Raw genomic sequence first — 25893 nt, 5'->3', positions numbered from 1 at the left:
CTTGGTATCATGTCTTTGTATCGTGTGTTTGTATCATGTCTTGTGTCTTATGTTTTGATTTTTCCATGCCCTCATGTGTCCTTTAAGTGTCTCCTATGTTCTTCCCTCTGTCTCCCTCTGTCTGTCAGTGTTCTCATCCATGCATTCCCCTCGTTATCTCACCTGTTGGTCCACCTCACCTGTTCCTCGTCTTGTAATCAGTGTCTGTGTATTTAGTCTGTGTTCCCGCCACTCCTTGTCCGGTCATTGTATTTTTCAGCCTCTGTCTACGCCCATGCTCCTGCCCATGTTCTTTGTGTCCCCATGGTATGTGTTCTTTGGATTTTGAGTTTTGCTTTTTACATTGGTTTTGATTTGTACTTTTGCCTTTTTTGGTTGTACTTTGTCTTGCCATTTTTGTTGCTACTTTGTCTGGCTGTTTTGCGTTGCTACTTTGCTACTGCTACTGCTACTTTGTCCATTTTTGTCTTTTTGTTCCCAGCTCTCAGTTTTTGTATATAGCTCTTGTTAAATAAAAGCTTGCCTTTTGTTCCCCATATCCTTGCCTCCCGTGTGTAACTGCATTTGGGTCCAACTCCAATCTCCAAAGCCTTCCTCTTCCCCTTTTATGCTGCCTGACATAGTTTTCTTTTTTGAAAAGCTGTTATTGACATCCCTTTTCAAGCTACAATCTTCACTGTAGCTGCTATGGTAACAGCTTTTACATGAACACTGTCTGAAGTTGGTGTACAACGTCTTTTAAAAAAATATCTGAAATTTCGGGGCTCTGGTGGACTTTATTTAAAATGCTGCGATGCTGATTTGTTAAGCTCCAGAAATGTTTTGTTGAAATGAAACTTCACCTGATGATCCATCTGCATGATTGTCTCGTCCCGGAGAAAGACTGTCCTCGCATGGATCTGTCAGTCAGTGTCGAGGATATCACAGTATCGCATTCATGGTCTGCGAGTAACCTGGGCTTAATCCTCGACGACGCACTGTCCTGCACCTCCAACATCACTCCTGTGGCCCGATCCTGCAGATTTGCCCTCTACAACATCCACAGGATCTGGTCTTTCCTCACAAAGGATGCAACACAACCCCTGGTCCAAGCACTGGTCATCTCCCACCTGGACTACTGCAACTCACTCTTGGTTGGACTCCCAGCCTCTGCGACTACACCGTGACCTCCACTGGCTTCCTGTTGCGGCCCGCAACCGATTCAAGATGACTGTACTGCCCTTCAAGGCCATCAACAGAACTGCACCCATCTACTTCAAACACTGGTCAGACCACACGCCCCAGCACGAGCTCTTCACCCCGCTACATCAGTGGGCCGGCTGGTACGCCATCGCTGAAAGCAAACAAAGGTCACTAAGCAAAGTCACGACTCACCTCTGTTCTGGATGTCTCAGTGGTGGAACGAACTCCTGACCAATGTCAGGAAAGCAGAGTCACTCATCTTCCACAAAAGACTCAAGACTCACATGTTCAGACTTCATCCCAACCCCTTGTATAAAATGTATATGCACTTGTCAAAGAACGACACTTGCAAGCACTTGAATCAAAGCACTTATGTACTCAAGGTATCTTTGATAAATAGGCAGCTAAAATGCTCAGAGGGCGTGACAATTGTTTTGTTTCATTTTTTTTTCTTTATTGATGGTGATATGTTGTGGGTTCTTTCTTGTGACAAATGTAATTATTGTAAGTAACATCTACACACTGACACACTCTATTGTTTTACTTTTCAGCATCAACACTCGTGGGAATGCAAAGTGCACACAAACTAATGAAACCTGCACCTGGAGGCATATCAGCAATACACTACCTATTGTTATACTTGGTGTTTTATCTCTGTGTTTATCTGACCAGGAAGTCCAAGTTCATTTTTGTGGAAACTGATAATGAACATCAAGCGCATATGACAAAAGACCAGGAAAAAAGTTGGCTGACGTAAATCATCGATTAATAACACGTACCATGATAAGATCCACACATAAATATCCCCATGTGGTCCACCTCCAAACATACTCAAACACAGCACAAACCTCAGCTTCTCAACTTCTGACTTTATCTTTCGAGACCAGGTATGTGGTTTTAGTTGAACAGTTGTGTTTAACATTAAATACAGTCTGGATATTTATTTGCCTTGTTTTTCCATTTCAGCCAGAACAATGAAACACAGTTCAGTTCTGCTTTTGCAGCTCCTGCTGGGGACGTGCTCGGCTTACACCTATCGTAAGTATGATCTGACTGAAGCTGTGATGTCTTTGTTAGGAAATATTAAAGAAATGTTGTACTGAGTGGATTTGTTTCCAGTTTTAGTTTACCAGCCTGCCAAATACGGACGCATGGGATTCTTAGGGTCGCATCGGTTGCAATCCCAACGTGTCAGTATTTGGCAGGTTGGGAATGAGACTCAAATCAACTTCTTTACAAAGTTGACCTTTAAGAGCAGCGTGCTTCTCCTTCAGCTTCAACCTCAAGCTCAACAATTCCTTGTAGGATTACTACATGTTTGCAAAAATGGTCAAGTTCAGGGATAACACAAACCAAAAATGATCGTATGTATTTCTTTGACAGAAAATGTGGCTTTGCGTGGCAAAGCAACGCAGTCATATCGATTGAACGGACAGTATGATGCTGCCTACAATGCTATAGATGGAAACCGTGAATCTGATTATCATGCCGGATCATGCTCCCATACTATCGCACAGACCAACCCCTGGTGGAGAGTGGACCTGCTGGAGTCCTACATCGTCACCTCCATCACCATCACCAACAGAGGAGACTGCTGTGCAGACAGGATCAACGGAACAGAGATTCACATCGGCAACTCTTTACAAGACAATGGTTTCACAAACCCAGTGTAAGTGAATGTGACTTATGACTTATTAGTAAACGTATAATAAGTTATAAGGGTTGTTACGACCCCAGAGGTTGTATAAACATTTCTATTGTATGTCCTTTAATACCCCTCAAGTTTAACTGGGCACGTGTGTGATTGGTTGCATGTGTGTTTAGTTAATTGAGTGAGTGTAGGTTGTCAAGGGAGCTGATTGGTTCCTGCCTCAAAGCCAGAATTTAAAAGGCCATCTCTTGCCAGTTTCAAATACTTTGATGCTGGGCGATGGTCATAAGGGAGTCTCTCTCTTTTTTTTTTTTTTTTTTTTTTTTTGCTGCAGGGTTTCCATGAGGCCCTGGTTGTAACATAGAAATAATCCACCAGATCTGTTTGCATCTCATATGTTCTATTGGCTTAAAGACGATGCTACATAGATGTGAGATACCACTGATTTCCTTTATATGCGACTGAATGACTAATGTTTTTTAATTTGATGACACATGCAGTTTGTTGGCAGGGTTGGTATTATTTCTTTACATTTGGTTTATACCTTAAAATACTGCAGTATTGAACAAATTCATCCACTGCATCCACTGTTCTCTCGCTCTCTGTGTGTGTCTGTGTCCTCCCCCCCCCCCCCCCCCCCCCCCGCAGAGTTGCTGTAATTCGCCATATCCCAGCAGGCAGATCATTCAAAATCACTCTAAGCAGTCGTGTGGAGGGACGTTATGTGATTGTGTCTTTGCCTGGTTCAGGAAGGATCCTTACACTCTGCGAAGTGGAAGTCTACGGCTACCGTGCCCCAACTGGTGAGAATCAAATATTAGGCCAAAGCCACATTAGATGTGGTTTTCTAGGTGATGGATGCTGCAGCCTCATTCTCCAAACAGCTGTGGTTGTCCCAGACATTTGATTAGAATGCACTTCCTCGCTAACATACAGTATATCTCCTTTGCAAAGTGTGGGTTTGTTATTTCTTAATTACTAAACAATTGAAAAATTAATTGTAGACTTAAAAATTGGTAAATTGTAAGATAGTGTCTCAACAGTTTCTGGGATTCTGGATAGCTGCAGGAAAATATTTACACTTTTTTTTTTTAAACATACTGTAGATTCTGACATCCAGAACTACTTACAGTTTACAGTGCTGCGCCAATTAAACGGCAGGCAGCCACTCATTTTAAATGGGTGTTTTTGCACCAAACAGTCCTGGGTGCTCCCTGAGAGGAACTGCCCACTGTTGGCATTCACACAGCCAATAGGAGAACTTAAGTGACGTAAGCTCTTATCTCTTGTGTTGTGTGTTGCTCACAGTACTGGCTGGATTTTTAAACTGTTGAAAAAGGGCAACAAGACATAGTCCCTTCAGAAAGGATCACCAATCCCTTTGAACTCTGCACAAACATGAACCATTTGTAAGGTGGAACTTTCCAAAAAATTTGACATATCATCATAATGATGCAATGGTTGGGGAAAAAAGCTGAACATGTTTGTGGGCATGGGCATTCACAACTTCACAACTACCTGGAGGGATTGATTCATGTTCAAGACAAACACAGATTGGGGACCCTTTGCATCAATGAAAACTCTGTGCTGATGTTTGAAATTGTGTCCTCTGTGCAGGAGAGAACCTGGCACTCCAAGGGAAAGCAACGCAATCCACACTTCATTCTACAGGTGTTGCGAATAATGCCATCGATGGGAATCGGGCCAGCGCCTGGGGTCAGGGTTCTTGTTCACTCACAGGCCACAACTTCAACGCCTGGTGGAGGCTGGACCTGGGCAAAACGCACAAAGTGTTTTCTGTTAGCGTCACCAACCGACAAGAAAATTCTCAAAGACTTGATGGAGCTGAGATCCGGATTGGAGATTCTCTTGACAACAATGGCATCAACAATCCCAGGTAGTTAGCTTGTTCATGATAATTCAACTATAACTTGAAGGCTTTATTGATAACATTCACACACTAAATGTGGCATTACATCTCCCTCCTACCATTTCATTCACATCACAGCACTGCTTTTTCTTTTTTTTTTTTTTTTAAATCCTCCTCTCATCAAGTGATTGCCAATTTGAGCACTAGCAAGCATCCTGTGACTCAACCATTTTTGTTTTTCTTTCTTTTTCAAAACTACCCAGACTGTGCAATCATTTTCTAATTACTGATTCACATTCATAATATTGATGGGGCAGAGAGATTTTGTTCTGCACCTCTCCACAAGCTCTATTATATTAAAAAATGGTTTGTCTACATAAACATGTTATCAGTATGACCTCAAGTTTGTAATTAATGTATATGTCAGAGGGTTTGTTTGGAACAACGCATTTATGCTCAATTTAAAGTAAAACTGAAGAATATTTGTTTAAAGTAAGATTTTGGTGATTATTAACAATATTTTATGAAACGTTTAGAGAATCTCTTTTATCTGACCATTTGATGAGTTAATAGAGTGATTTCTTCTTCTGCTAGATGTGCTTTGATTTCAAGCATCCCTAGAGGTTTCACCCAAAACTTCCAGTGTAATGGGATGGACGGCCGCTATGTGACCATAGTCATCCCTGGAAGAACTGAGCGCCTGAGCCTCTGTGAGGTGGAGGTCTATGGCTCCAGACTGGATTAGGGAAGTTCACAATTCATAACAATGATGTTTAATATTGCAAATGTTTAGCTGATCAACAGATTTACGTCACATGGATTCATGTATCCCTCTGTACATTATCTCCAACCCTCATGTAAAATATAGACCTATTATCTTCCTGAATATAAATGTTGATTCTGTGTAAGATGATAAAAGTCGTCACTGAATGGCAAATAACAGGTTTGACTGGACAGTTGGAATATCATTATCATTCTTGGTTTTCCAGGTCACAACAAAAGTGTGAATAAAAATTAGGTTTGAGTGTGGAAAAAAAAAATGTTTTTGAAATTTGACATTCAAACTTTGTGTTATTGGTCGCAAATAGCGGTCAATCGAGGAAGCATTCTCACTTTTGTTTCAATGAAAAAACAGATTGTTTACATATGGATAGAATGGCACATGCTAGATCTTTACTTTTCTTCACGTCATATGTCAAAATATCTGTTACAAGGCTTAGTAATGTGTTTTTAGGTACCAATACGTTTATTTCATTTAACCTACATGACTATAATGTTGTGATGGTGTGTGTGTGTGTGTGTGAGTATTTCTGTTGTTGTGAGATGTTTCTCTCTCTTACATTCCATTGTCATCACTCTAACTTTATGGGTAAACATTGAATCATATTGATGCTAAAGAGTACCAATTCACAATAAATCAAACTTTGCTAAACTTTGTGTACTTCATCTTTGCAGTATAGACAGGAAGAGAAAGAATGAATCGTCAGCCCTGTAACAACTCAGTGACTCCTTAATAGAGTGTTAAACCCCTTTAGAAATGCCGAAACCTTAAGTTGACTATAGACAAATCTAGTTTCTTTTTTGAAAAGCTGTTATTGACATCCCTTTTCAAGCTACAATCTTCACTGTAGCTGCTATGGTAAAAGCTTTTACATGAATACCGTCTGAAGTTGGTGTGCACTGTCTTTTAAAAAAATATTTGAAATTTCGGGGCTCTGATGGACTTTAATTGCATAATTGCAATTCCTTTGTGTTTTGAAACAAGTCCCCGTCTGCTTCAGTTGTTTAGGAAAATGCTGCAACACTGTTTTGTTGTGAAGTTCCAGAAATGTTTTGTGGACAATGAAACTTCACCTGACGATCCATCTGCATGCAGAGATGGACAGAGTACTCGACCCCAGTACTTGAGTAAGAGTACAAATACTACTGGTCAAAATTTACTCCGTTACAATAAAAAGTAGCTCAGTCGACATGTTACTCGAGTAAGAGTAAAAAAGTACTTGCTTTTAAAGGTACTTAAGTATCCAAAAGTACGTGCTTTTAAATTTACTTTAAGTAAAAGTAAGAGTAAATCTCTTATTTTTCACATCAATTAATTACTATAACTTTTTCTAAATTAATTTAAGGACCTTTTAACTCTTGTTTCTGAGAATTAACTCTTTGAAACCACCTGCACTGATGTGCTTGCTTTTAGAACCACAATGTTATAAAGCCTGCAGAAACACCTATAAAAACAAATAAAATGAATGGGATCACAGGAGGACAGCAGATGTTGCAGATGCAGATGTTTATTAACAATCATTAAAACTGTAACCAAATGAACCTGCACCGTCCAACTAGCTCTCTATCATTTAGCTAAGTTGGGAACTGGAACCCTCTCAAAGACCAATGTTGTCCCCAGACCACTGGTTGAGAATCACTGCTTCACAAAAAACTACATCTCTGCTTTCAATAACTCAATGTTGAAGTCACTTGACTTTACAGGAAGGACATGTACCAGTACAATATAGGAGCACAACAAACTCTGTCTCCCCATGTCTGTCTTTCTGTGTCTGTCCGTGTGTAGTATGGAAAGACGTTAACACCAGAGAGGAAAAACATTGACACTGTATGTACTGTCCATCATATTTGAACTACAAATGCTCTGCATGGATTAATCTACCTTTACAACAATACTGCTTTCAGCAAGACAAACTCAATGAATGAAATAAAACCAAAGACAAAGTATACATCCAGCTTAATCAGCCCAAAAGCAGCATTCCCCCAGGATTATACTAGAACAGCATTTCTCAGTAATATGGCAAATGGATTAACTAAAGCAAAGCAAGGGGGTCGACAGAAGTTTGGTGAGTGTTAATAACAAATAACGTTACGTTATGAGAGCGTTTCATTCGGCCATCGTTTAAAATCACAACACACACACGCGCGCGCCACTTCCTACAAAATGTAGTTTTTGTGATCAACACACACTCACATTCTCACAACATGACATTGACCGAGACAAATAGAAAATAACATGGTGAAAGTCTGGTTAACTGACGTCAACATGTTTCTTTAAGTTGGACGTGGAGTTGTTGAAAGCAGAGAGGTAGTTTTTCTTCGGAAACACAATAAACATTTGAAAATATATGTCTGTTTGTCTGTGTCCACGTTTTTTACTCTGTCAAACTCAAACATGGAGTCCAGATAAGGCCAAGGATTTTCTGAAAGTTCCTGCTCCGGATCATTATCAGACTCAGACTGAGACTCAGCGGATTGTCTTTCTTCTCCTGATGCAGCCATTGTCGCGGTTTTGTGTTGACAAACGCAGTCGAGAGCATGACTACTTTGGTGGTATCCTTATGGGGAGGGATGACGTATTTCTGCTTTTACATAGATCCCAGTGGAGAGCGTGCACTGTGATAGGTTTCCTTCTTTGACAAACACAGCTTGTGTCCAATAGTATTTTAGGAAAAAAAAAGGAAAAAAAAAAAGAGCAGACCTGAAAGTAACGCGTACTTTTCAGCCTTCCTAGAAATTAACTCGAGTAAAAGTAAAAATATTTGTCTTGGAAATGTATTCAAGTAAGAGTAATAAGTACCAAAGAAATCTAATACTCAAGTAAAGTACAAATCCTCTGGATATGTACTTTAGTACAGTACTCAAGTAAATTTACTCCGTTACTGTCCACCACTGTCTGCATGACAAATGACTGAATTTTTTTCGTCCCGGAGAAAGACTGTCCTCGCATGGATCTGTCAGTCACTGTCGAGGACATCACAGTATTGCATTCATGGTCTGTGAGGAACCTGGGCGTAATCATTGACGACAGACTGTCCTGCACCTCCAACATCACTCCTGTGGCCCGATCCTGCAGATTTGCCCTCTACAACAGCCACAGGATCTGGACTTTCCTCACAAAGGACGCAACACAACCGCTGGTCCAAGCGCTGGTCATCTCCCACCTGGACTACTGCAACTCGCTCTTGGTTGGATTCACTTGTTCAGACTTCACCTCAACCCGTTTTTTTCTTTCTTACTTTATTGATGGTAATATGTTGTGGGTTCTTTCCTGTGAAAAATGTAATTATTGTAAGTCGCTTTTGATAAAAGACTCTGCTAAATGCCCTCAACGCAAATGTACAATAAAGTTAAAATGCATGGATTTTAATGTAACCAATCTAACCTTTAATACAAACTATTAGTCATTGAGTACATGTAATTAAAATTGAAATAAAGTATCATTGCATCATTTAAGCTGGTATTGCAATCTCAACATTTTCATTGAGAGAAATGCATCTCACCTGTCAATCAAACACCACACCCATCAGTGAGAGCTGGGCTTGATTATCAACAACATGACTTTTTATAGGATTGTTTTATTTGTGCTGAATAGGAGAGATTTTGATGTGTTTTGTCTGATTATGGGGGTTTAATGTGTTAACAGAAACATGAAAACGTGCCCCTCTTCGTTACCTCAGCATGTGTGTGATTGGTTGCAGGTGTGTTTAGTTAATTGAGTGAGTGTAGGTTGTCCAGGGAGCTGATTGGTTCCTGCCTCAAAGCCAGAAGTTTAAAGGCCATCTCTTCCCAGTTTAAAATACTTTGCTGCTGGTGGTGTTTGGGAGATGGTCAGAGGAGAGTCTCAGTTTCATGTTGCTGCCGGGTTTCAACGATGCGCTGGTCATAACATAGACATAATCCACCAGATCCCGATGCATTTCATCATATGTTCTACGAGCTTACAGAGATGTGCGACACCACTTATTTCCTTTATGTGTGACTGAATGATTGACGTTCTTAATTTGAAGACATATGCAGTTTGTTGGCAGAGTGGCCAAGTGTTGGTATTATTTCTTTACATTGCTTCATACCTTCAAATACTGCAGTATTGAAGAAATTCATCCACTGTTTCCTCTCTCTCTCTCTCTTAGGGTTGCTGTAATTCCCCATATCCCAGCAGGCAGATCATTAAAAATCACTTTAACCAGTCATGTGGAGGGACGTTATGTGACTGTGTCTTTGCCTGGTTCAAAAAAGTACCTTACGCTCTGCGAAGTGGAAGTCTACGGCTACCGTGCCCCAACTGGTGAGAACAAAATATTGCCGTTATATTTGTGGTTTTCTAGGTGATGCTGCAGCATCATTTTCCAAACAGCTGTGGTCATCCCAGAGGTTTGATCACATGAAGAAAATGATCAAAATGCACTTCCTGTAGCTAATATACCACTCCTTCGCGAAGTGTGTGTGTTTTGTTTTGTTGTTGTTATTTTTTAATTACTGAACAATTCAAAAATTAATCATAGACTTAAAAATTGATAAACTGTAAGATACAGTGTCTCAACCGTTTCTCAGATTATGGATAGCTGCAAGAAATTATATACACATTTGTTAAACATACTGTAGATTCTGACATCCAGAACTATTTACAGTTTACAGTGCTGCTCCAATTAAACAGCAGGCAGCCACTCATCTTTAAATTGGTGTTTTTACAGTTCTGGGCACTCGAGAGAAAATGCCCACTGTTGGCATTCACACAGCCAATAGGACAGTATCCTTAGATCAACCAATCCACGTACACTTACATCACTCATAGTTCCTCTGGAGCTGAGAAAGAACTTATTCTAAAGTTGGACCTAAAAAAGTCCATCAAAATGGAGTTCTAAGAACTACGATGGTTCAGAGCTGTTGTGGTGCGAATTAATAAAAAAAGGGGGGGTTCCTCTAGTCTGAAAACGTCAAATAAAGTTTCTTCTCACCACTGAAAAAAGGGCAACAATGCATAGTCCCTCCAGAAAGTTGCGATCACCAATCCCTTAGAACTCTACGCAAACGACTGAAACTTTCCAAAAAATTTAACATATCATCATAATAATGCAATTGTTGGAAAAATCCTGAAAATGTTCGTGGGCATAGGAGTTCACGACTTCACAGCTACCTGGAGGGATTGATTCATGTTCAAGACAAACACAGATTGGGGACCCTTTGCATCAATGAAAACTCTCAGTGCTGATGTATGAAATTGTGTCCTCTGTGCAGGAGAGAAGCTGGCACTCCAAGGGAAAGCCACACAGTCGTCATATTGTTCTGCTCTTGGCATTGCAAATAATGCTATCAATGGGAATCGGGCCAGCGCCTGGAGTCAGGGTTCATGTTCTCACGCAGGTGACAACTTCAACGCCTGGTGGAGGCTGGACCTGGGCAAAACACACAAAGTGTTTTCTGTAAGCGCCACCAACGGCCAAGAATCTCCCCAAAGACTTAATGGAGCTGACATCCGGATTGGAGATTCTCTTGACAACAATGGCATCAACAATCCCAGGTAGTTTACAGTTAGTTTGTTCACGATAAGTCAAAATAATTTAAAGGCGTTATTGATAACATGCAGTCACTAAATGTGGCATTCCCTCCTACCATTTCATTCACATCACAACACCCCCCTCTCGCATTATGTCTCAGCAACACATTTATGCTGAATTTAAAAGAAAATTGAAGAATATTTGTTTGAAATAAGAATTTTGGTGATGATTTATATCTATAACATTGTTTTGTGAAATGTTTAGAGAATCTGTTGATTTATCTGACCATTTGATGAGTTAATAGAGTGAAACCTTTTTTCTGCCAGGTGTGCTGTGATTCCAGTGTAACGGGATGGACAGTGTCCAGTGTCTCTGGCAGCGTATCAGCAATACGGCTATTGTCTACTTTTATTGTTTTATCTCTTTGTTTATCTGAACAGGAAGTCCAACAGCATTTCTACAGAAATGGATTATGAACAACAACTGCACGTGCCACAGGCCAGGAGGTGGAGCAGGTTTACACCATCTCCTCTTTTCTCTCTGTTTATCTGACCAGGAAGTAAAGCTGCATTTCTATGGAAATTTATAATCAACAGCAAGTGCACGTGACACAGTCGACACGATGTTGACACAATATTTATGCAGTGATGACTGAATAAAGTGAGGACATATATAAAGCAAGACAAAAATAAAAAGTGCATTGATTTTACACATTAAATTCCAAACTTTACAGGTCAGACAAGGTGAAAGTAAATGTTGGAGCCCTTCACTTTAAATTTTTTTAATGAACAGGCCTTTACTTACAGTACAAACTTTATTTGAGGCTTTCGGTGTCCTGTTGTCAGGGCTGTATGTTTTCATGTTTCCATGAGCACACTAAAATACATTTTTAGTTGTTGATACGGCAATAAAGTCTTGGCTACAGAGCCGACACCAGACAAAATCAAAGAAACAATTTTTATAACATCTTCTAAAGTTCCTGAACCCTGACCTGCTGTATAGCTGTAATAAGACTTACCGAAAAAAAAGAAAAAACTGTGGTAAATCATCGATAACAACAACTACACGTGCCACGATAAGATCCACATATAAATATCCCCATGTGTTCAGGACACAGGACAAATCTCAGCTTCTCATCTTCTTCTGAGTTCATCTGTCGAGATCCAGGTATGTGGTTTTAGTTGCATAGTCCTGTTTAACATTAAATACACAGTCTGGATATTATTTATTATTTATTATTTGACTTGTTTTTCCATCTCAACCAGAGCAATGAAACACAGTTCAGTTCTGCTTTTGCAGCTCCTGCTGGGGACGTGCTCAGCTAGCACCTATAGTAAGTATGATCTGACTGAAGCTGTGATGTCCTTGTTAGGAAATATTTAAGAAATGCTGTACTGAGTAGATTTGTTTCCAGTTTTGGTTCAAGGTCAACTTTGTAAAAAAGTAGATTTTTGAGTCTCATTCCCAACCTGTCAAATACTGACACCTTGGGATGACAACCGACCCGACCCTAAAAATTCTATGCATCAGTATTTGGCAGGTTGGTAATGAAACTCAAAAAGCCACTTTGTTACAAAGTTGATCTTTAAGAGCTGTATGCTTATCCTTCAGCTTCAACCTCAAACTCAACAATTCCTTGTAGGATGACTACCTGTTTACAGAGATGGTCAGGTTCAGGTATAACACAAACCAAAAATGATCATATGTCTTTTTTTGACAGAAAATGTGGCTTTGCGTGGAAAAGCAACTCAGTCACACCGCTACAGCGGACCGCATGAAGCTTTTGGGGCTGCCTCCAATGCTATAGATGGAAACCGTGAATCTAATTATCATGCCGGATCATGCACCCATACTGCTGCACAGACCAATCCCTGGTGGAGAGTGGACCTGCTGGAGTCCTACATCGTCACCTCCATCACCATCACCAACAGAAGAGACTGCTGTGTAGACAGGATCAACGGAGCAGAGATTCACATCGGCAACTCTTTACAAGATGATGGTGTCACAAACCCAGTGTAAGAGAATGTGACTCATGACTTACTAGTAAACTTATAATTATAAGTTATAAGGGTTGTTACGACCCCAGAGGTTGTATAAATATTTCTATTGTATGTGCTTTAATGCCCCTCTTCATTACCTCAGCATGTGTGTGATTGGTTGCATGTGTGTTTAGTTAATTGAGTGAGTGAGTGAAGGTTGTCCAGGGAGCTGATTGGTTCCTGCCTCGAAGCCAGAAGTTTAGAGGCCAGCTCTTCCCAGTTTAAAATACTTTGCTGCTGGTGGTGTTTGGGAGATGGTCAGAGGAGAGACTCATTTTCATGTTGCAGGATTTCTCCAAGGCCCTGGTCGTAACATAGACATAATCCACCAGATCCCGATGTATCTCATTATATGTTCTACTAGCTCAAAGACAATCCTAGAGAGATGTGCAACACCACTGATTTTCTTTATATGTGACTGAATGACTGATGATTTTAATTGGAAGACATAAGCAGTTTGTTGGTAGTGTTGGTATTATTTCTTTACATTCGTTTATACCTTCAAATACTTCAGTATTGAACAAATTCATCCACTGTTTTCCCTCTCTCTCTATCTTAGGGTTGCTGTAATTTCCCATATCCCAGCAGGCAGATCATTAAAAATCACTCTAAGCAGTCGTGTGGAAGGACGTTATGTGATTGTGTCTATACCTGGTTCAGGAAGGGTCCTTACGCTCTGCGAAGTGGAAGTCTACGGCTACCGTGCCCCAACTGGTGAGAATGAAATATTAGGCCAAAGCCACACAAGATGTGGTTTTCTAGGTGATGCTGCAGCCTCATTTTCCAAACAGCTGTGGTCACCCCAGAAGTTTGATCACATGAAGAAACGATCAAAATGTACTTTCTGTAGCTAATATAGCTCTCCTTCGCAAAGTGTGTTGTTGATATTTCTTAAGTACTGAACACTGAAAAAATGAATCGTAGACTTAAAAATTAGTAAATTGTAAGATACAGTGTCTCAACAGTTTCTCGGATTCTGGATAGCTGCAAGACAATATATCCAAATTTGTTAAACATACTGTAGATTCTGACATCCAGAACTACTTACAGTTTACAGTGCTGCTCCAATTAAACGACAGGCAGCCACTCATTTTTAAATGGGTGTTTTTGCACCAAACAGTTCTGGGTGCTCCCTGAGAGGAACTGCCCACTGTTGGCATTCACACAGCCAATAGGAGAACTTAAGTGACGTAAGCTCTTATCTCTTGTGTTGTGTGTTGCTCACACTACTGACTGGGTTTTTAAACTGCTGAAAAAGGGCAACAATTCATAGTCCCTCCAGAAAGTTGGGATCACCAATCCCTTGGAACTCTGCACAAACATGAACCATTTGTAAGGTGGAACTTTCCAAAAAAATTGACATATCATCATAATGATGCAATGGTTGGAAAAAAGCTGAACATTTTTGTGGGCATAGGCATTCACAACTTCACAACTACCTGGAGGGATTGATTCATGTTCAAGACAAACACAGATTGGGGACCCTTTGCATCAATGAAAACTCTGTGCTGATGTTTGAAATTGTGTCCTCTGTGCAGGAGAGAACCTGGCACTCCAAGGAAAAGCAACGCAATCCACACTTCATTCTGTAGGCGTTGCAAATAACGCCATCGATGGGAATCGGGCCAGCGCCTGGAGTCAGGGTTCTTGTTCACTCACAGGCCACAACTTCAACGCCTGGTGGAGGCTGGACCTGGGCAAAACACACAAAGTGATTTCTGTTAGCGTCACCAACCGCCAAGAATTTCCCCATAGACTTAATGGAGCTGAGATCCGGATTGGAGATTCTCTTGACAACAATGGCATCAACAATCCCAGGTAGTTTACAGTTAGCTTGTTCATGATAATTCAACTATAATTTAAAGGCTTTATTGATAACATTCACACACTAAATGTGGCATTCCATCTCCCTCCTACCATTTCATTCACATCACAACACTGCTTTGTTTTCAAATCCTCTTCCCATCAAGTAGTTGCCAGTTTGAGCAGTAGCAAGTATAGTAGTAAGTGTTAGCAAGCTTTGCTAATTCATTTTTTTTTCTTTTTCAGAACTACCTAAAAATCACTTTCTAATTACTGATTCACATTCATAATAATATTGATAAGGCAGAGAGATTTTTGTTCTGCACCTCTCCACAAGCTCTATTATTTTCAAAAATGGTTTATCTACATAAACATGTTTTCAATATGACCTCTCAAGTTTGAGATTAATGTATATGTGTCAGAGGGTTTATTTGGACACATTTATGCTCAATTTAAAGGAAAACTTTAGAGAATCTGTTGATTTACCTGTCCATTTGATGAGTTAATAGAGTGAAATGTTTTTCTGCTAGATGTGCTTTGATCTCAAGCATCCCTGGAGGTCTCACCCAAAACTTCCAGTGTAACGGGATGGACGGCCGCTATGTGACCATAGTCATCCCTGGAAGAACTGAGTACCTGAGCCTGTGTGAAGTGGAGGTCTATGGCTCCAGACTGGATTAGGTCTGAGGAAGTTCAAAATTCATAACAATGATGTTTAGCTGATGTTCGTGTACAGGCTCATGTTCATGAGCTTCATATTTTTTATAACAATGACATTTTATATTGCAGATGTTTAGCTGATCAACAGATTCACGTCATATGGATTCATGTATCCCCCTGTACATTATCTCCAACCCTCACGTAAAATATAGGCCTATTATCTTCCTGAATATTAATGTTGATAAATGTTGATTCTGTGTAAGATGTTAAAAGTCGTCACTGAATTGCAAATAACAGGTTTGACAGGACAGTTGTAATATCATTATCATTATTGGTTTTCCAAGTCATAAAAAAGTGTGAATAAAAATTATTATTGAGTGTGAAAAAATTATTACAAATTATAAAATTGTATTATGTCATGTTATTGATCACAAATAGCTTTCAAATGAGAAGCATTCTCACTATTGCTTCAATGGAAAACCAGATATTGTTTATGTATGGAGAAAATGGCACATGTTAGATGGTCTTTAATTTACTTTACCTCATATGTCAAAATATCTATGTTACAAGGCTTAGTAATATGTTTTTATGTACCAATATGTGTATTTCATTCAACCTACGTGGCTATAATGGTGTGATGGTGTGTTTGTGAGTATTTCTGTCTCTGTCTCTCTCTTACATTCCATTGTCATTACTTTGTAACTTTATGGGTAAACATTGAATCATATTGATACTTCAGAGTACCAATTCACAATAAACCAAACTTTGCTAAACTTTGTGTACTTCATCTTTTAAGTATAGACAGGAAAAGAAAGAATGAGACGTCAGCCCTGTAACAACTCAGTGAGTCAGGGCAACTTGTCTAGTCTGAGTAAAAACATCTGGTCAAACACGAAATTTAAAAGCTCAAGTGTGTTAAGTTTTTGACAGCCAAGTTTACCACGGCTTAATGTTAGCACACCTGCAGCCAGTGCCTGGCTCCTTAACAGAGCGTTAAATCCCTTTAAAAATATCGAAATGTTAAGTGGACCATAGACAAGTCTCTGAAAGCCTCTTTTTTGAAAAACTGTTATTGACATCCCTTTTCAAGCTACAATCTTCACTGTAGCTGCTATGGTAAAAGCTTTCACACGAACACTGTCTGAAGTTGGTGTACAATGTCTTTTAAAAAAATATTTGAAATCTAGGGGCTCTGGTGGACTTTAATTGTACGGAGCCGTTTTCCTGCATCTGCATGACAGATGACTGAATTTTCATCTCTGGAAGAACTCCTCCTTTAGTCTATGCTAATGTTTCGTACTAAGTTGATCACATGTGTTGCATGTAAAATCCTAAACAGACACATGTAGTGGAATAAAAAGTAAAATATTTCAGACAAATAATTGGCACAGCAACAACTTGTAGTTTAAGAATGGAAGTACAATTACCTTAGTTACTTTATTACTATGATGTAAACAGTTATTGTGTGACATTTGTCTTCCTCATTGGTATCCATATGGATCACCTCCAAAATGTGCTTCACAAGAGGGGAAGTACTGTCGTGACTGAGTGCAGATTATAATCATGTCACCTTTGTTAAAATGAACCAATACCATAAAAACAGTTTGTAAAAAGTGTTATCTGCCCAAACTATTGTTGTTAATAACACTAATATTTTAAAAACAGTACACAGTGTATTCACTGCTTGCTAAAAAACTAAGAGTTTGATATTTGGAGAACTATGCTTATTCTTATATGTTGCTGCTAATTAGGCAGGCAAAACCAAAAGGTCATTCAATTAGCTTCACTTTACGTGACTCTTACCATCAGTGATGGAATATAACAGTGATGGAATTTACTCAAGTACTGTACTTGAGTACAATTTTAAGGTACTTGTACCTTACTTGATATTTCCATTTTATGCTGTGTTATACTTCAGCTTCACTACATTGTGAAAATATTGTACATTTTATTGAAACAAATGTATTTTCTAAATTGAGCAGATTACAGCTTTAGAGCCAAAGTAGCACATATTTGAATATATTTATTTTAATATCAATTGGAACGGGAAAAAAACACTTTGTGACTAATTTTAAAAAGAGCGAAAGGATGACAGTTGACTATATGTGGGGTCACAAAAATAAATAATGAATAATCTGCATTGTCCCTGGAAACAAAGACAACAAATAAATCTTTGGTATTCGGTTTTCTGAAGCTGTTAGACAAAAATATAGATCTTTTTTTGGCCTTTATTCATAGGACAGCTGAAGACTTGGACAGGATGAGAGAAAGGGGGAGTGACACACAGCAAACGGACCCAGGCCTGGAGTTGAACTCGGGTCTGCTGCAGCGAGGACTAAGCCCCCGTACATGGGACGCCTGCTCCACCAACCAAGCCAAACGGCACCCCAACTTGATTCATTTCTGAGAGTAACAATCAGATATTGATATTAGATATTAGATATTGATATTATTCAAGCTGTCTGTGCCAGAATGCTGTTCTTGCATTCTACACCAGCAAAGGAATGAAGCTTATTATATTTCATAGACTTTTCACTTTATCAGCAGGCTCTGTGTTATTGTATGCTTTATCTTTCACACGTGTTGTCCTGTCCCCTGTTGTAGCTCACACAACAATGAATCCTTATTAGATGGCCTAGTTAATGTGGCAATAAAGTATGGACTGTTGGACTGCAGTTTCAAAGCTCACAGTTCAGTTCGAGTTTACAACCTCTATGTAGATTAACACTGGGTCACCAGTAGAATGAAATGTGTTGGAAGAGAAAACATCAAATGTTGCTGATTCCTGAACAATTTGATAACTGTATATGAGCCTTATAAGGGAATAGATGAGGTCAAATGTGGTAAATCATCAACAAACGACAGAACATAGGATGATAACGTGCACATAAATATCCCTGTGTGTTTCACATCAAATCATATCCATCATCACATACAGTCCTCATCGTCTGATCTTATCCTTCAAGTCAGGGTATGTGCTTGTCTGCTTGCTGTACAATGACAGTTAACACTGTTATTACAGTTCTAATGTTTCTAATTTATTGAGTTAACATACTGTTAATGATTTTCTTTTCCATCTGAACCAGAACAATGAAACGCAGTTCAGTTCTGCTTTTGCAGCTCCTTCTGTGGACTTGCTCGGGGAACACCTACCGTAAGTATTATGTGGCTATATCTGTGATTTATTTCTTAAACTTACACAAGTGTGATGTAGAAACTCTAGGGCATGTATGCTGTTAAATAGCTTTTAGTCAAGTATGAGTATTGAGTATGAAATGTTTTAAACACAAGTTCTGGATTTTTCAGTGAGGTAGAATGAGTGATTGCAGGGCTCTGGTGTGCAACTATTTCGGTTGCACAAAAATCTGTCAAGTGCGAGTAAACAGTGTTTCTTTGGTCGTACTGGTGCGCCTGAGATTTAGCAGTTTATGTTTTAAACAACTGACATTATTGCAAATTACATGTGATTTAAATGAAGAAAAACATGCATTCCTAACTTTATTCATGTTTACTATCATTTTCATAATGTGTGAAGTTAAAATGTATCACTGTGATTGCCTAAAATAAGTACTGTTACACCAAACGGAAAAAAAAATGTGCATTATTATTCAAAGCAGATGTCTGGAAGGGATTTCTTCTTACAGTAAAAAATTCTGGTTTGATCAAACGTGGAGTGGAGTGATAATAAATATTAAAGTTGCTTGAATGAATTGAGTGGATTTATTTCCACAATTGTCTAAGAACATCAGGCTCTCTGCATGGTCTTCAGTTTCAACTGCTAACTAAAAAATTGTCTGTAGAGTCATCACATGATTGGTCAAAATCAAAAAAGTTATTTTTGCAATGCAGTCAAGGAGATCAACCTGTTTTGGCGGTATGGCCCTCATTGTGCAGTGTGTGTATGTGTGTGTGTGTGTTTGTATTGCTATACTTGTGTGGACTAACCCTTTACATCCAAACTTTCTTGTGAGAGCAGACATTTTGCCTGGTCCTCACAAAGATGATGCTAGAATAAGCTCTGTGTGTGAGAGAGTATGTCTGGGAGTGCTAAGTGGAGTGGGGAGGAGTAAATAAAAAAAATAAAAAAATAAAAATAATACATATATATATATATATATATATATATATTTATATATATATTATATATATATATATATATATATATATATTTATATATATATATATATATAGAGAGAGAGAGAGAGAGAGAGATATCAGAGGAGGCTCGTCCATAGAGGCAGAGGAGGTTGGTCCTCCTATTTTTGAGAGGCAAGAGGAAGATCAATTTTTTTTTTTTAAGAAAGAGTAACTGGTTGAAATAAATCATTACCAAATCTCAGTATCATTTATAAGATATATATATATATGTGTGTATATAGCATCAAAAAAGTATCTTCTTTGGAAGAAAATTCACTTAAAATGGTTCAACAGTGACAGCTGCAGAGCAGTCTGTGAGAGGAGCAGGGAGCAGGAAGGTGAGGGCTAGAGGAGGACGGAGGGCTTCTGTCCTCCGTGGGAGGGATCTCCTTCCATTCACTCAATGCATTTGGGATTTTTTCATGCTGATCTATGATTGGCTAAGACACGTAAAATGATGCGCTAAGGGAGGACGTCCTCCCTTACCAATCAGCAACCAGAATACAAGATTGACAGCAGGTTGGTTCAATAACAGTTCCCAAATTTCATTCTGACATTTATACAACCGTAAACAAGAAATACTTCTATGTATTTTACAGCTTTCACTGCCAGCCATGCTCGGACAAGAAATATGAAGTTTTCAGCGACATTGGAATCGGTTTCAAAGGAAATATAAGCAAATTTCTAAAAGAAAAAAAATAATGTTCTGAGAAATCAGAGAGAAGCAGTCAGAAAGATAATTCATAGATTTCGTTTCGTTCGTCCTGCTGGAGGACATAACGTTAGCGGCACAACCAGGACACAATACAGAGCAGCAACACAATTGTTTAGGGCAATTGTGATGAGTGATGAGTGTAATGTCGTGTGCTGTCGTGAAGTATGCACATTGACTGCTGCAGTAGCACAGTGGGTAGAGCAGTTGCCTGCCACACAGGTGACTGGGGATTGAATCCTGGAAGGGGTACACATTGGTATTTTTTTTGTTTTGTATATTAGCCAGTTAATACAATGTTTTTTAAAGAAGTCTTGTAAGTCATTGTTCTATTGCTTAATTTTCATTGAATATAAGAAAGTAGGGATAAGTAGTTGGCTTGTATAAAATAACATGACACTGTGGATTGGTTTTTCTCCTGTCCTCCCCAAATTTTTTAGTCACCAGCCACCACTGAGATATATATATATGCAGAACTTTCAAGTTTTGAGTGAAAACCTTGGTGGAATGTGGTGGCTGAGACATTTAAGGAGCAGTTATAATGAGTACAGACTGCATGTGAAAACAGGGTGACAATGTGAGTTTGTGAGTTTCATATCATTGTTCAGATTTCTGAACAGCTTTACTGTTTGAGATTAGTAGAGTAAGTAGAGATCAAAACAGAGCTAAAAGACTTGGACTTACATTCGTCAGGTAAACAAAAACGGCAAACTCCAAATGAATGCTAAAGTAGCTCTGTATCTGCTGGAAACAGCTTGTCATATCAATTTGAAAGATGGTGTGTCCACATGTTGTTTGTGCTGCCATCAAGTGGCCGAAAAAATGAGATGTTACAGGTTTGATAATTTACCAACTGTTCTGCCTCATACATTTAGAGGTATTTCAACTTTCTAATTATATATGATGTATATTTAACTTTCTTCATAGAAAATGTAGCATTGCGTGGAAAGGCGAGTCAGTCGTCCCGAGGACACCCAATTGGACCTGCCAACAATGCCATTGATGGACACCGTGAATCTGATTATCATGCTGGATCATGCACCCATACTGCTACCCAGACCAACCCCTGGTGGAGAGTGGACCTGCTGGAGTCCTACATCATCACCTCCATCATCATCACCAACAGAGGAGACTGCTGTCCAGAAAGGATCAACGGAGCAGAGATTTACATCGGCAACTCTTTACAAGACCATGGTGTCACAAACCCAGTGTAAGAGAATGTAACTCATGACTTATTAGTAAACTTATAATTATAAGTGATACGAGTTGTTATGACCCCAGAGGTTGTATAAACATTTCTACTGTATGTGCTTTAATTGCTTTTGTGCTTTAATGCACCTCTGTGTTACCTGAATGCATGTGTGTAGTTGGTTACAGGTAGGGATGTCCCGATCAGGTTTTTTTTACCCCGATCCAATTCCGAGTGCATTAATATTTAGTATCTGCCGATACCGAGTCCCGATCTGATACTTAGCCTTATCTAACATTTCCTAGATAATACAGCTGCATTAGGAAAAAAATACCTGCCCTCCTTAATAGTTTTTTTTTTATTTTGTTGAAACAAAGTATATACTTTCATATGGCTCCTTCTGCATATGCTATTCCAACATGGCCGACCAGCTTCTTTGTGTTACCAGGTGAGTCTATGATGCTGCACTGTGACAGCAGACCCTCGTGTACAGCCAGCTGAAGTGTGTGAGACGCAGCCCACACTTGGATCTTCCATTGTTTTTTTTATTATATACCTTATGTTGTCATGTAAAATGTTGTGGACGCATTGCTTGTCTATAACACACGTGTTCAGCATCTCCTCGGTAGCCTGTTTTACATGCTTTGCTGTATGAAACCCACAAAACAAGTGCGCATACCGGCATGCTGTAACTTGAAAGTGGAATCAGTGTAATGTAATGCCGAGATGATAGGGCACACCGGAGATTCAAAAACTCCAGGTAATGAAGAAAATCCTGATCCTCTATCACGGAGATGAGCTGGTTATCCAGAGCGATTAATTTAATTACCTTCTCTGTAATATTTTTGGCCATGTCGCTGTCTCGATGATATTTCTCTTAACTTTTGAAAATATCCACGAGTGTTTGTTGCTTCGGTGTCTTTGCCTGTATTGCTTGAGTGAACTTGCTGTATTCTTTGAGCGTTTGTTCTTTATGATGCATCTCATCATATACTCCATTAGCTTAAAGACAATCCTACAGAGATGTGAGATACCACTGATTTCCTTTATATGCGACTGAATGACTGAAGTTTTTAATTTGATGACACATGCTGTTTGTTGGCAGTGTTGGTATTATTTCTTCACATTGCTTTATACCTTAAAATACTGCAATATTGAACAAATTCATCCACCGTTTCCTCTCTCTCTCTCCTAGGGTTGCTGTAATTCCCCATATCCCAGCAGGAAGATCATTGAAAATCACTTTAACCAGTCGTGTGGAGGGACGTTATGTGATTGTGTCTATACCTGGTTCCGCAAGGGTCCTTACACTCTGCGAGGTGGAAGTCTATGGCTACCGTGCCCCAACTGGTGAGAATCAAATATTAGGCCAAAGCCAAGATTTGGTTTTCTAAGTGATGCTGCAGCCTCATTTTCCGAACAGCTGTGGTTGTCCCAGAAGTTTGATCACATTGAGAAAATGATCAAAATGCACTTCCTGAAGCTAATATATCTCTCCTTTGCAAAGTGTATGTTTTTGTTGGGGGGATAGGAGCACTGAAGTGACGTAAGCTCTTATCTCTTTTTGTGTTGTGTGTTGCTCACAGTACTGAGTGTTTTTTTAAAAAATGGCAGCTACCTGCACAGTATCCTTAGATCAACAAATCCACATACACTTATATCACTCATAGTTCCTCTGGTGCTGAGAAAGTACTTATTCTAAAGTCGGACCTAAAAAAGTCCATCAAAATGGAGTTCTAAGAACTCCTATGGTTCAGAGCTCTTGTGGTGTGAATACAATAAAAGGGCGGGTTCCTCAAACTGTGAAAAGTTTCCTCCGGTCTGAAAATGTCAATTAACTTCTCCAGTTTCTTCTCACTACTGAAGAAAGGGCAACAATACATAGTCCCTCCAGAAAGTTGTGATCACCAATCCCTTAGAGTTCTGCACATACATTTGACCGTTTGTCAGCTGAAACTTGACATGTAAAAATTTGACATGTCATCATAATTATGCAATTTTGGGAAAGAAAACGAAGATTTTCATGGGTACTGCTGCTAACAACAACACAATTACAAGAAAAATACAGATTCAGGACGCTTTCCATCAATGGAAACTCTCAGTGCTGATGTTTGAAATTGTGCCCTTTGTGCAGGAGAGAACCTGGCACTCCAAGGAAAAGCCACACAGTCCACACTTCATTCTACGGGCATTGCAAATAATGCTATCGATGGGAATCGGGCGAGCGCCTGGAGTCAGGGTTCATGTACTCACACAGGCCACAACTTCAACGCCTGGTGGAGGCTGGACCTGGGCAAAACACACAAAGTGTTTTCTGTTAGCGTCACCAACCGACAAGAAGTCCCCCAAAGACTTAATGGAGCTGAGATCCGGATTGGAGATTCTCTTGACAACAATGGCATCAACAATCCCAGGTAGTTTACAGTTAGCTTGTTCATGATAATTCAACTATAATTTAAAGGTGTTATTGATAACATGCAGTCACTAAATGTGGCATTCCATCTCCCTCCTACCATTTCATTCACATCACAACACCGCTTGGTTTTCAAATCCTCTTCCCATCAAGTGGTTGCCAGTTTGAGCAGTAGCAAGTGTAGTAGTAAGCGTTAGCAAGCTTTGCTAATTCATTTTTAAGTTGTTTTTTTTCTCTCTTTTTTCAGAGCTACCTTAATTGTTCAATCACTTTCTAATTACTGATTCACGTTCATAATGATAATGATAAGGCAGAAAGATTTTGTTCTGCACCTCTCCACAAGCTCTATCATTTTTAAAAAATAGTTTGTCCACATAAACATGTTTTCAATATGACCTCTCAAGTTTGTGATTAAAGTATATGTTTGTTTGGAACAACACATTTATGTTGAATTAAAAAAAAATGTAAGCATATTTGTTTGAAATAAGAGTTTTGGTGATTACTCATTAATAACATTTTTTGTAAAATGTTTGGAGAATTTATTGATTTATCTGACCATTTGATGAGTTAATAGAGTGATTTCTTCTTCTGCTAGATGTGCTTTGATCTCAAGCATTCCTGGGGGTCTCACCCAAAACTTCCAGTGTGATGGGATGGACGGCCGCTATGTGACCATAGTCATCCCTGGAAGAGCTGAGTACCTGACCCTGTGTGAGGTGGAGGTCTATGGCTCCAGACTGGATTAGGTCTGAGGAAGTTCACAATTCATAACAATGATGTTTAGCTGATGTTGGTGTACAGGCTCATGTTCTTGAGTTTCACATTTTTATGAAAAATGAAAAAATGTATGTATCCCCCTGTACATTATCTCCAACCCTCACATAAAATGCAGGCTTATTTTCTTCCTGAATATTAATGTTAATAAATGTTTATTCTTTGTAAAATGATAAAAGTCGTCACTGAATGGCAAATAACAGGTTTGACTGGACAGTTGTAATATCATTCTCATTATTGGTTTTCCAGGTCACAACAAAAGTGTGAATAAAAATTAGATGTGAGTGTGAAAAAAAATGATTTTAGAAATTTGAAATTTGACATTCAAACTTTGTTATGTGTTGTTATTGGTCGCAAATAGCTGTTAATCGAGAAGCATTCTCACTTTTGTTTCAATGCAAAACCAGATATTGTTTATATATGGAGAGAATGGCACATGCTAGATGATCTTTAGTTTTCTTTATGTCATATGTCAAAATATCTATGTTACAAGGCTTAGCAATATGTTTTTAGGTACCAATACGTGCATTTCATTTAAGCTACAATGACAGTAATGGTGTGATGGTGTGTGTGTGAGTATTTCTGTTGTTGTGAGATGTTTCTCTCTCTCTCTTACATTCCATTATCATCACTGTAACTTCATGGATAAAGATTGAATTATATTGGTACTTCATCTTCATGGTTCTCTTTCTTTTCTTTTGTAACTACCTTTGACCTTTTATAAATACCTCCTTAGTTCCACATTCCTCTTTTTATCTCAAGCTTACTGTACATTTTTGTAACATATGGAAGCCCTAAACAGTCGTGCATCAAATATATTAGTTTCATCTTAAATCAGCTGCTACACTCGTCAAAATGCCACGTATGCTGGCATTAAAATGCTGATCAACTAAATATTAAGATATAAGTGATAAAGAGGAACAACCTTTTGTTTTCTCATGACAGTGGATTTATTTATCTTAACTCAGGAGAAAATGTTTTAATTTGGTGATATAGACATAAATAACTTGTGATCTTAAAAAAACAAATTTAACTCATATTAAGAAAACAGAGAAAATATAATAATGTTCTACCCATGATGTTTGAGACACCTCAAACATGTTTGAGACACCACAAACATAGCTCTGGCCAACTACCACTCAGTGAACAATATACTGTACATTTTACTGCTTGGTTTTTTCCCCC

The 25893-nt window shown here is 38.9% G+C and overlaps 1 protein-coding gene across 1 annotated transcript; it reads left to right on the top strand.

Annotated features, from left to right (window-relative positions):
• The first annotated feature begins 249 nt into the window (after nt 1-249).
• On the top strand, nt 250-25387 carry LOC115567784 (uncharacterized). The gene is made up of 14 exons (XM_030394630.1): nt 250-306; nt 883-1349; nt 1734-1790; nt 2149-2220; nt 12702-12996; nt 13580-13734; nt 14559-14838; nt 15354-15502; nt 18403-18454; nt 18570-18637; nt 21260-21542; nt 22717-22871; nt 23656-23935; nt 24530-25387. The coding sequence occupies exons 3-14, from the start codon at nt 1751-1753 to the stop codon at nt 24678-24680; spliced, it is 1980 nt and encodes a 659-aa protein (XP_030250490.1). The 5' UTR covers nt 250-306; nt 883-1349; nt 1734-1750; the 3' UTR covers nt 24681-25387.
• Nucleotides 25388-25893: the final 506 nt, after the last annotated feature.

Source organism: Sparus aurata, chromosome 17, assembly GCF_900880675.1.
Source record: "Sparus aurata chromosome 17, fSpaAur1.1, whole genome shotgun sequence".
NCBI lineage: Eukaryota > Metazoa > Chordata > Actinopteri > Spariformes > Sparidae > Sparus > Sparus aurata.
The sequence above is the reverse complement of the archived record's forward strand: the minus strand, read 5'-3'. Positions and strand labels throughout refer to the sequence as shown.

What these genes read in the sequence shown, in the direction of transcription:
- LOC115567784 (XM_030394630.1), top strand. Translation starts at nt 1,751, where the DNA reads ATGCAAAGTGCACACAAACTAATGAAACCTGCACCTGGAG. An exon ending in CGGCTACCGTGCCCCAACTG is followed by an intron (nt 13,735 to 14,558) that starts GTGAGAATGAAA and finishes TCCTCTGTGCAG; the next exon opens with GAGAGAACCTGGCACTCCAA. An exon ending in CATGGTGTCACAAACCCAGT is followed by an intron (nt 21,543 to 22,716) that starts GTAAGAGAATGT and finishes TCTCTCTCCTAG; the next exon opens with GGTTGCTGTAATTCCCCATA.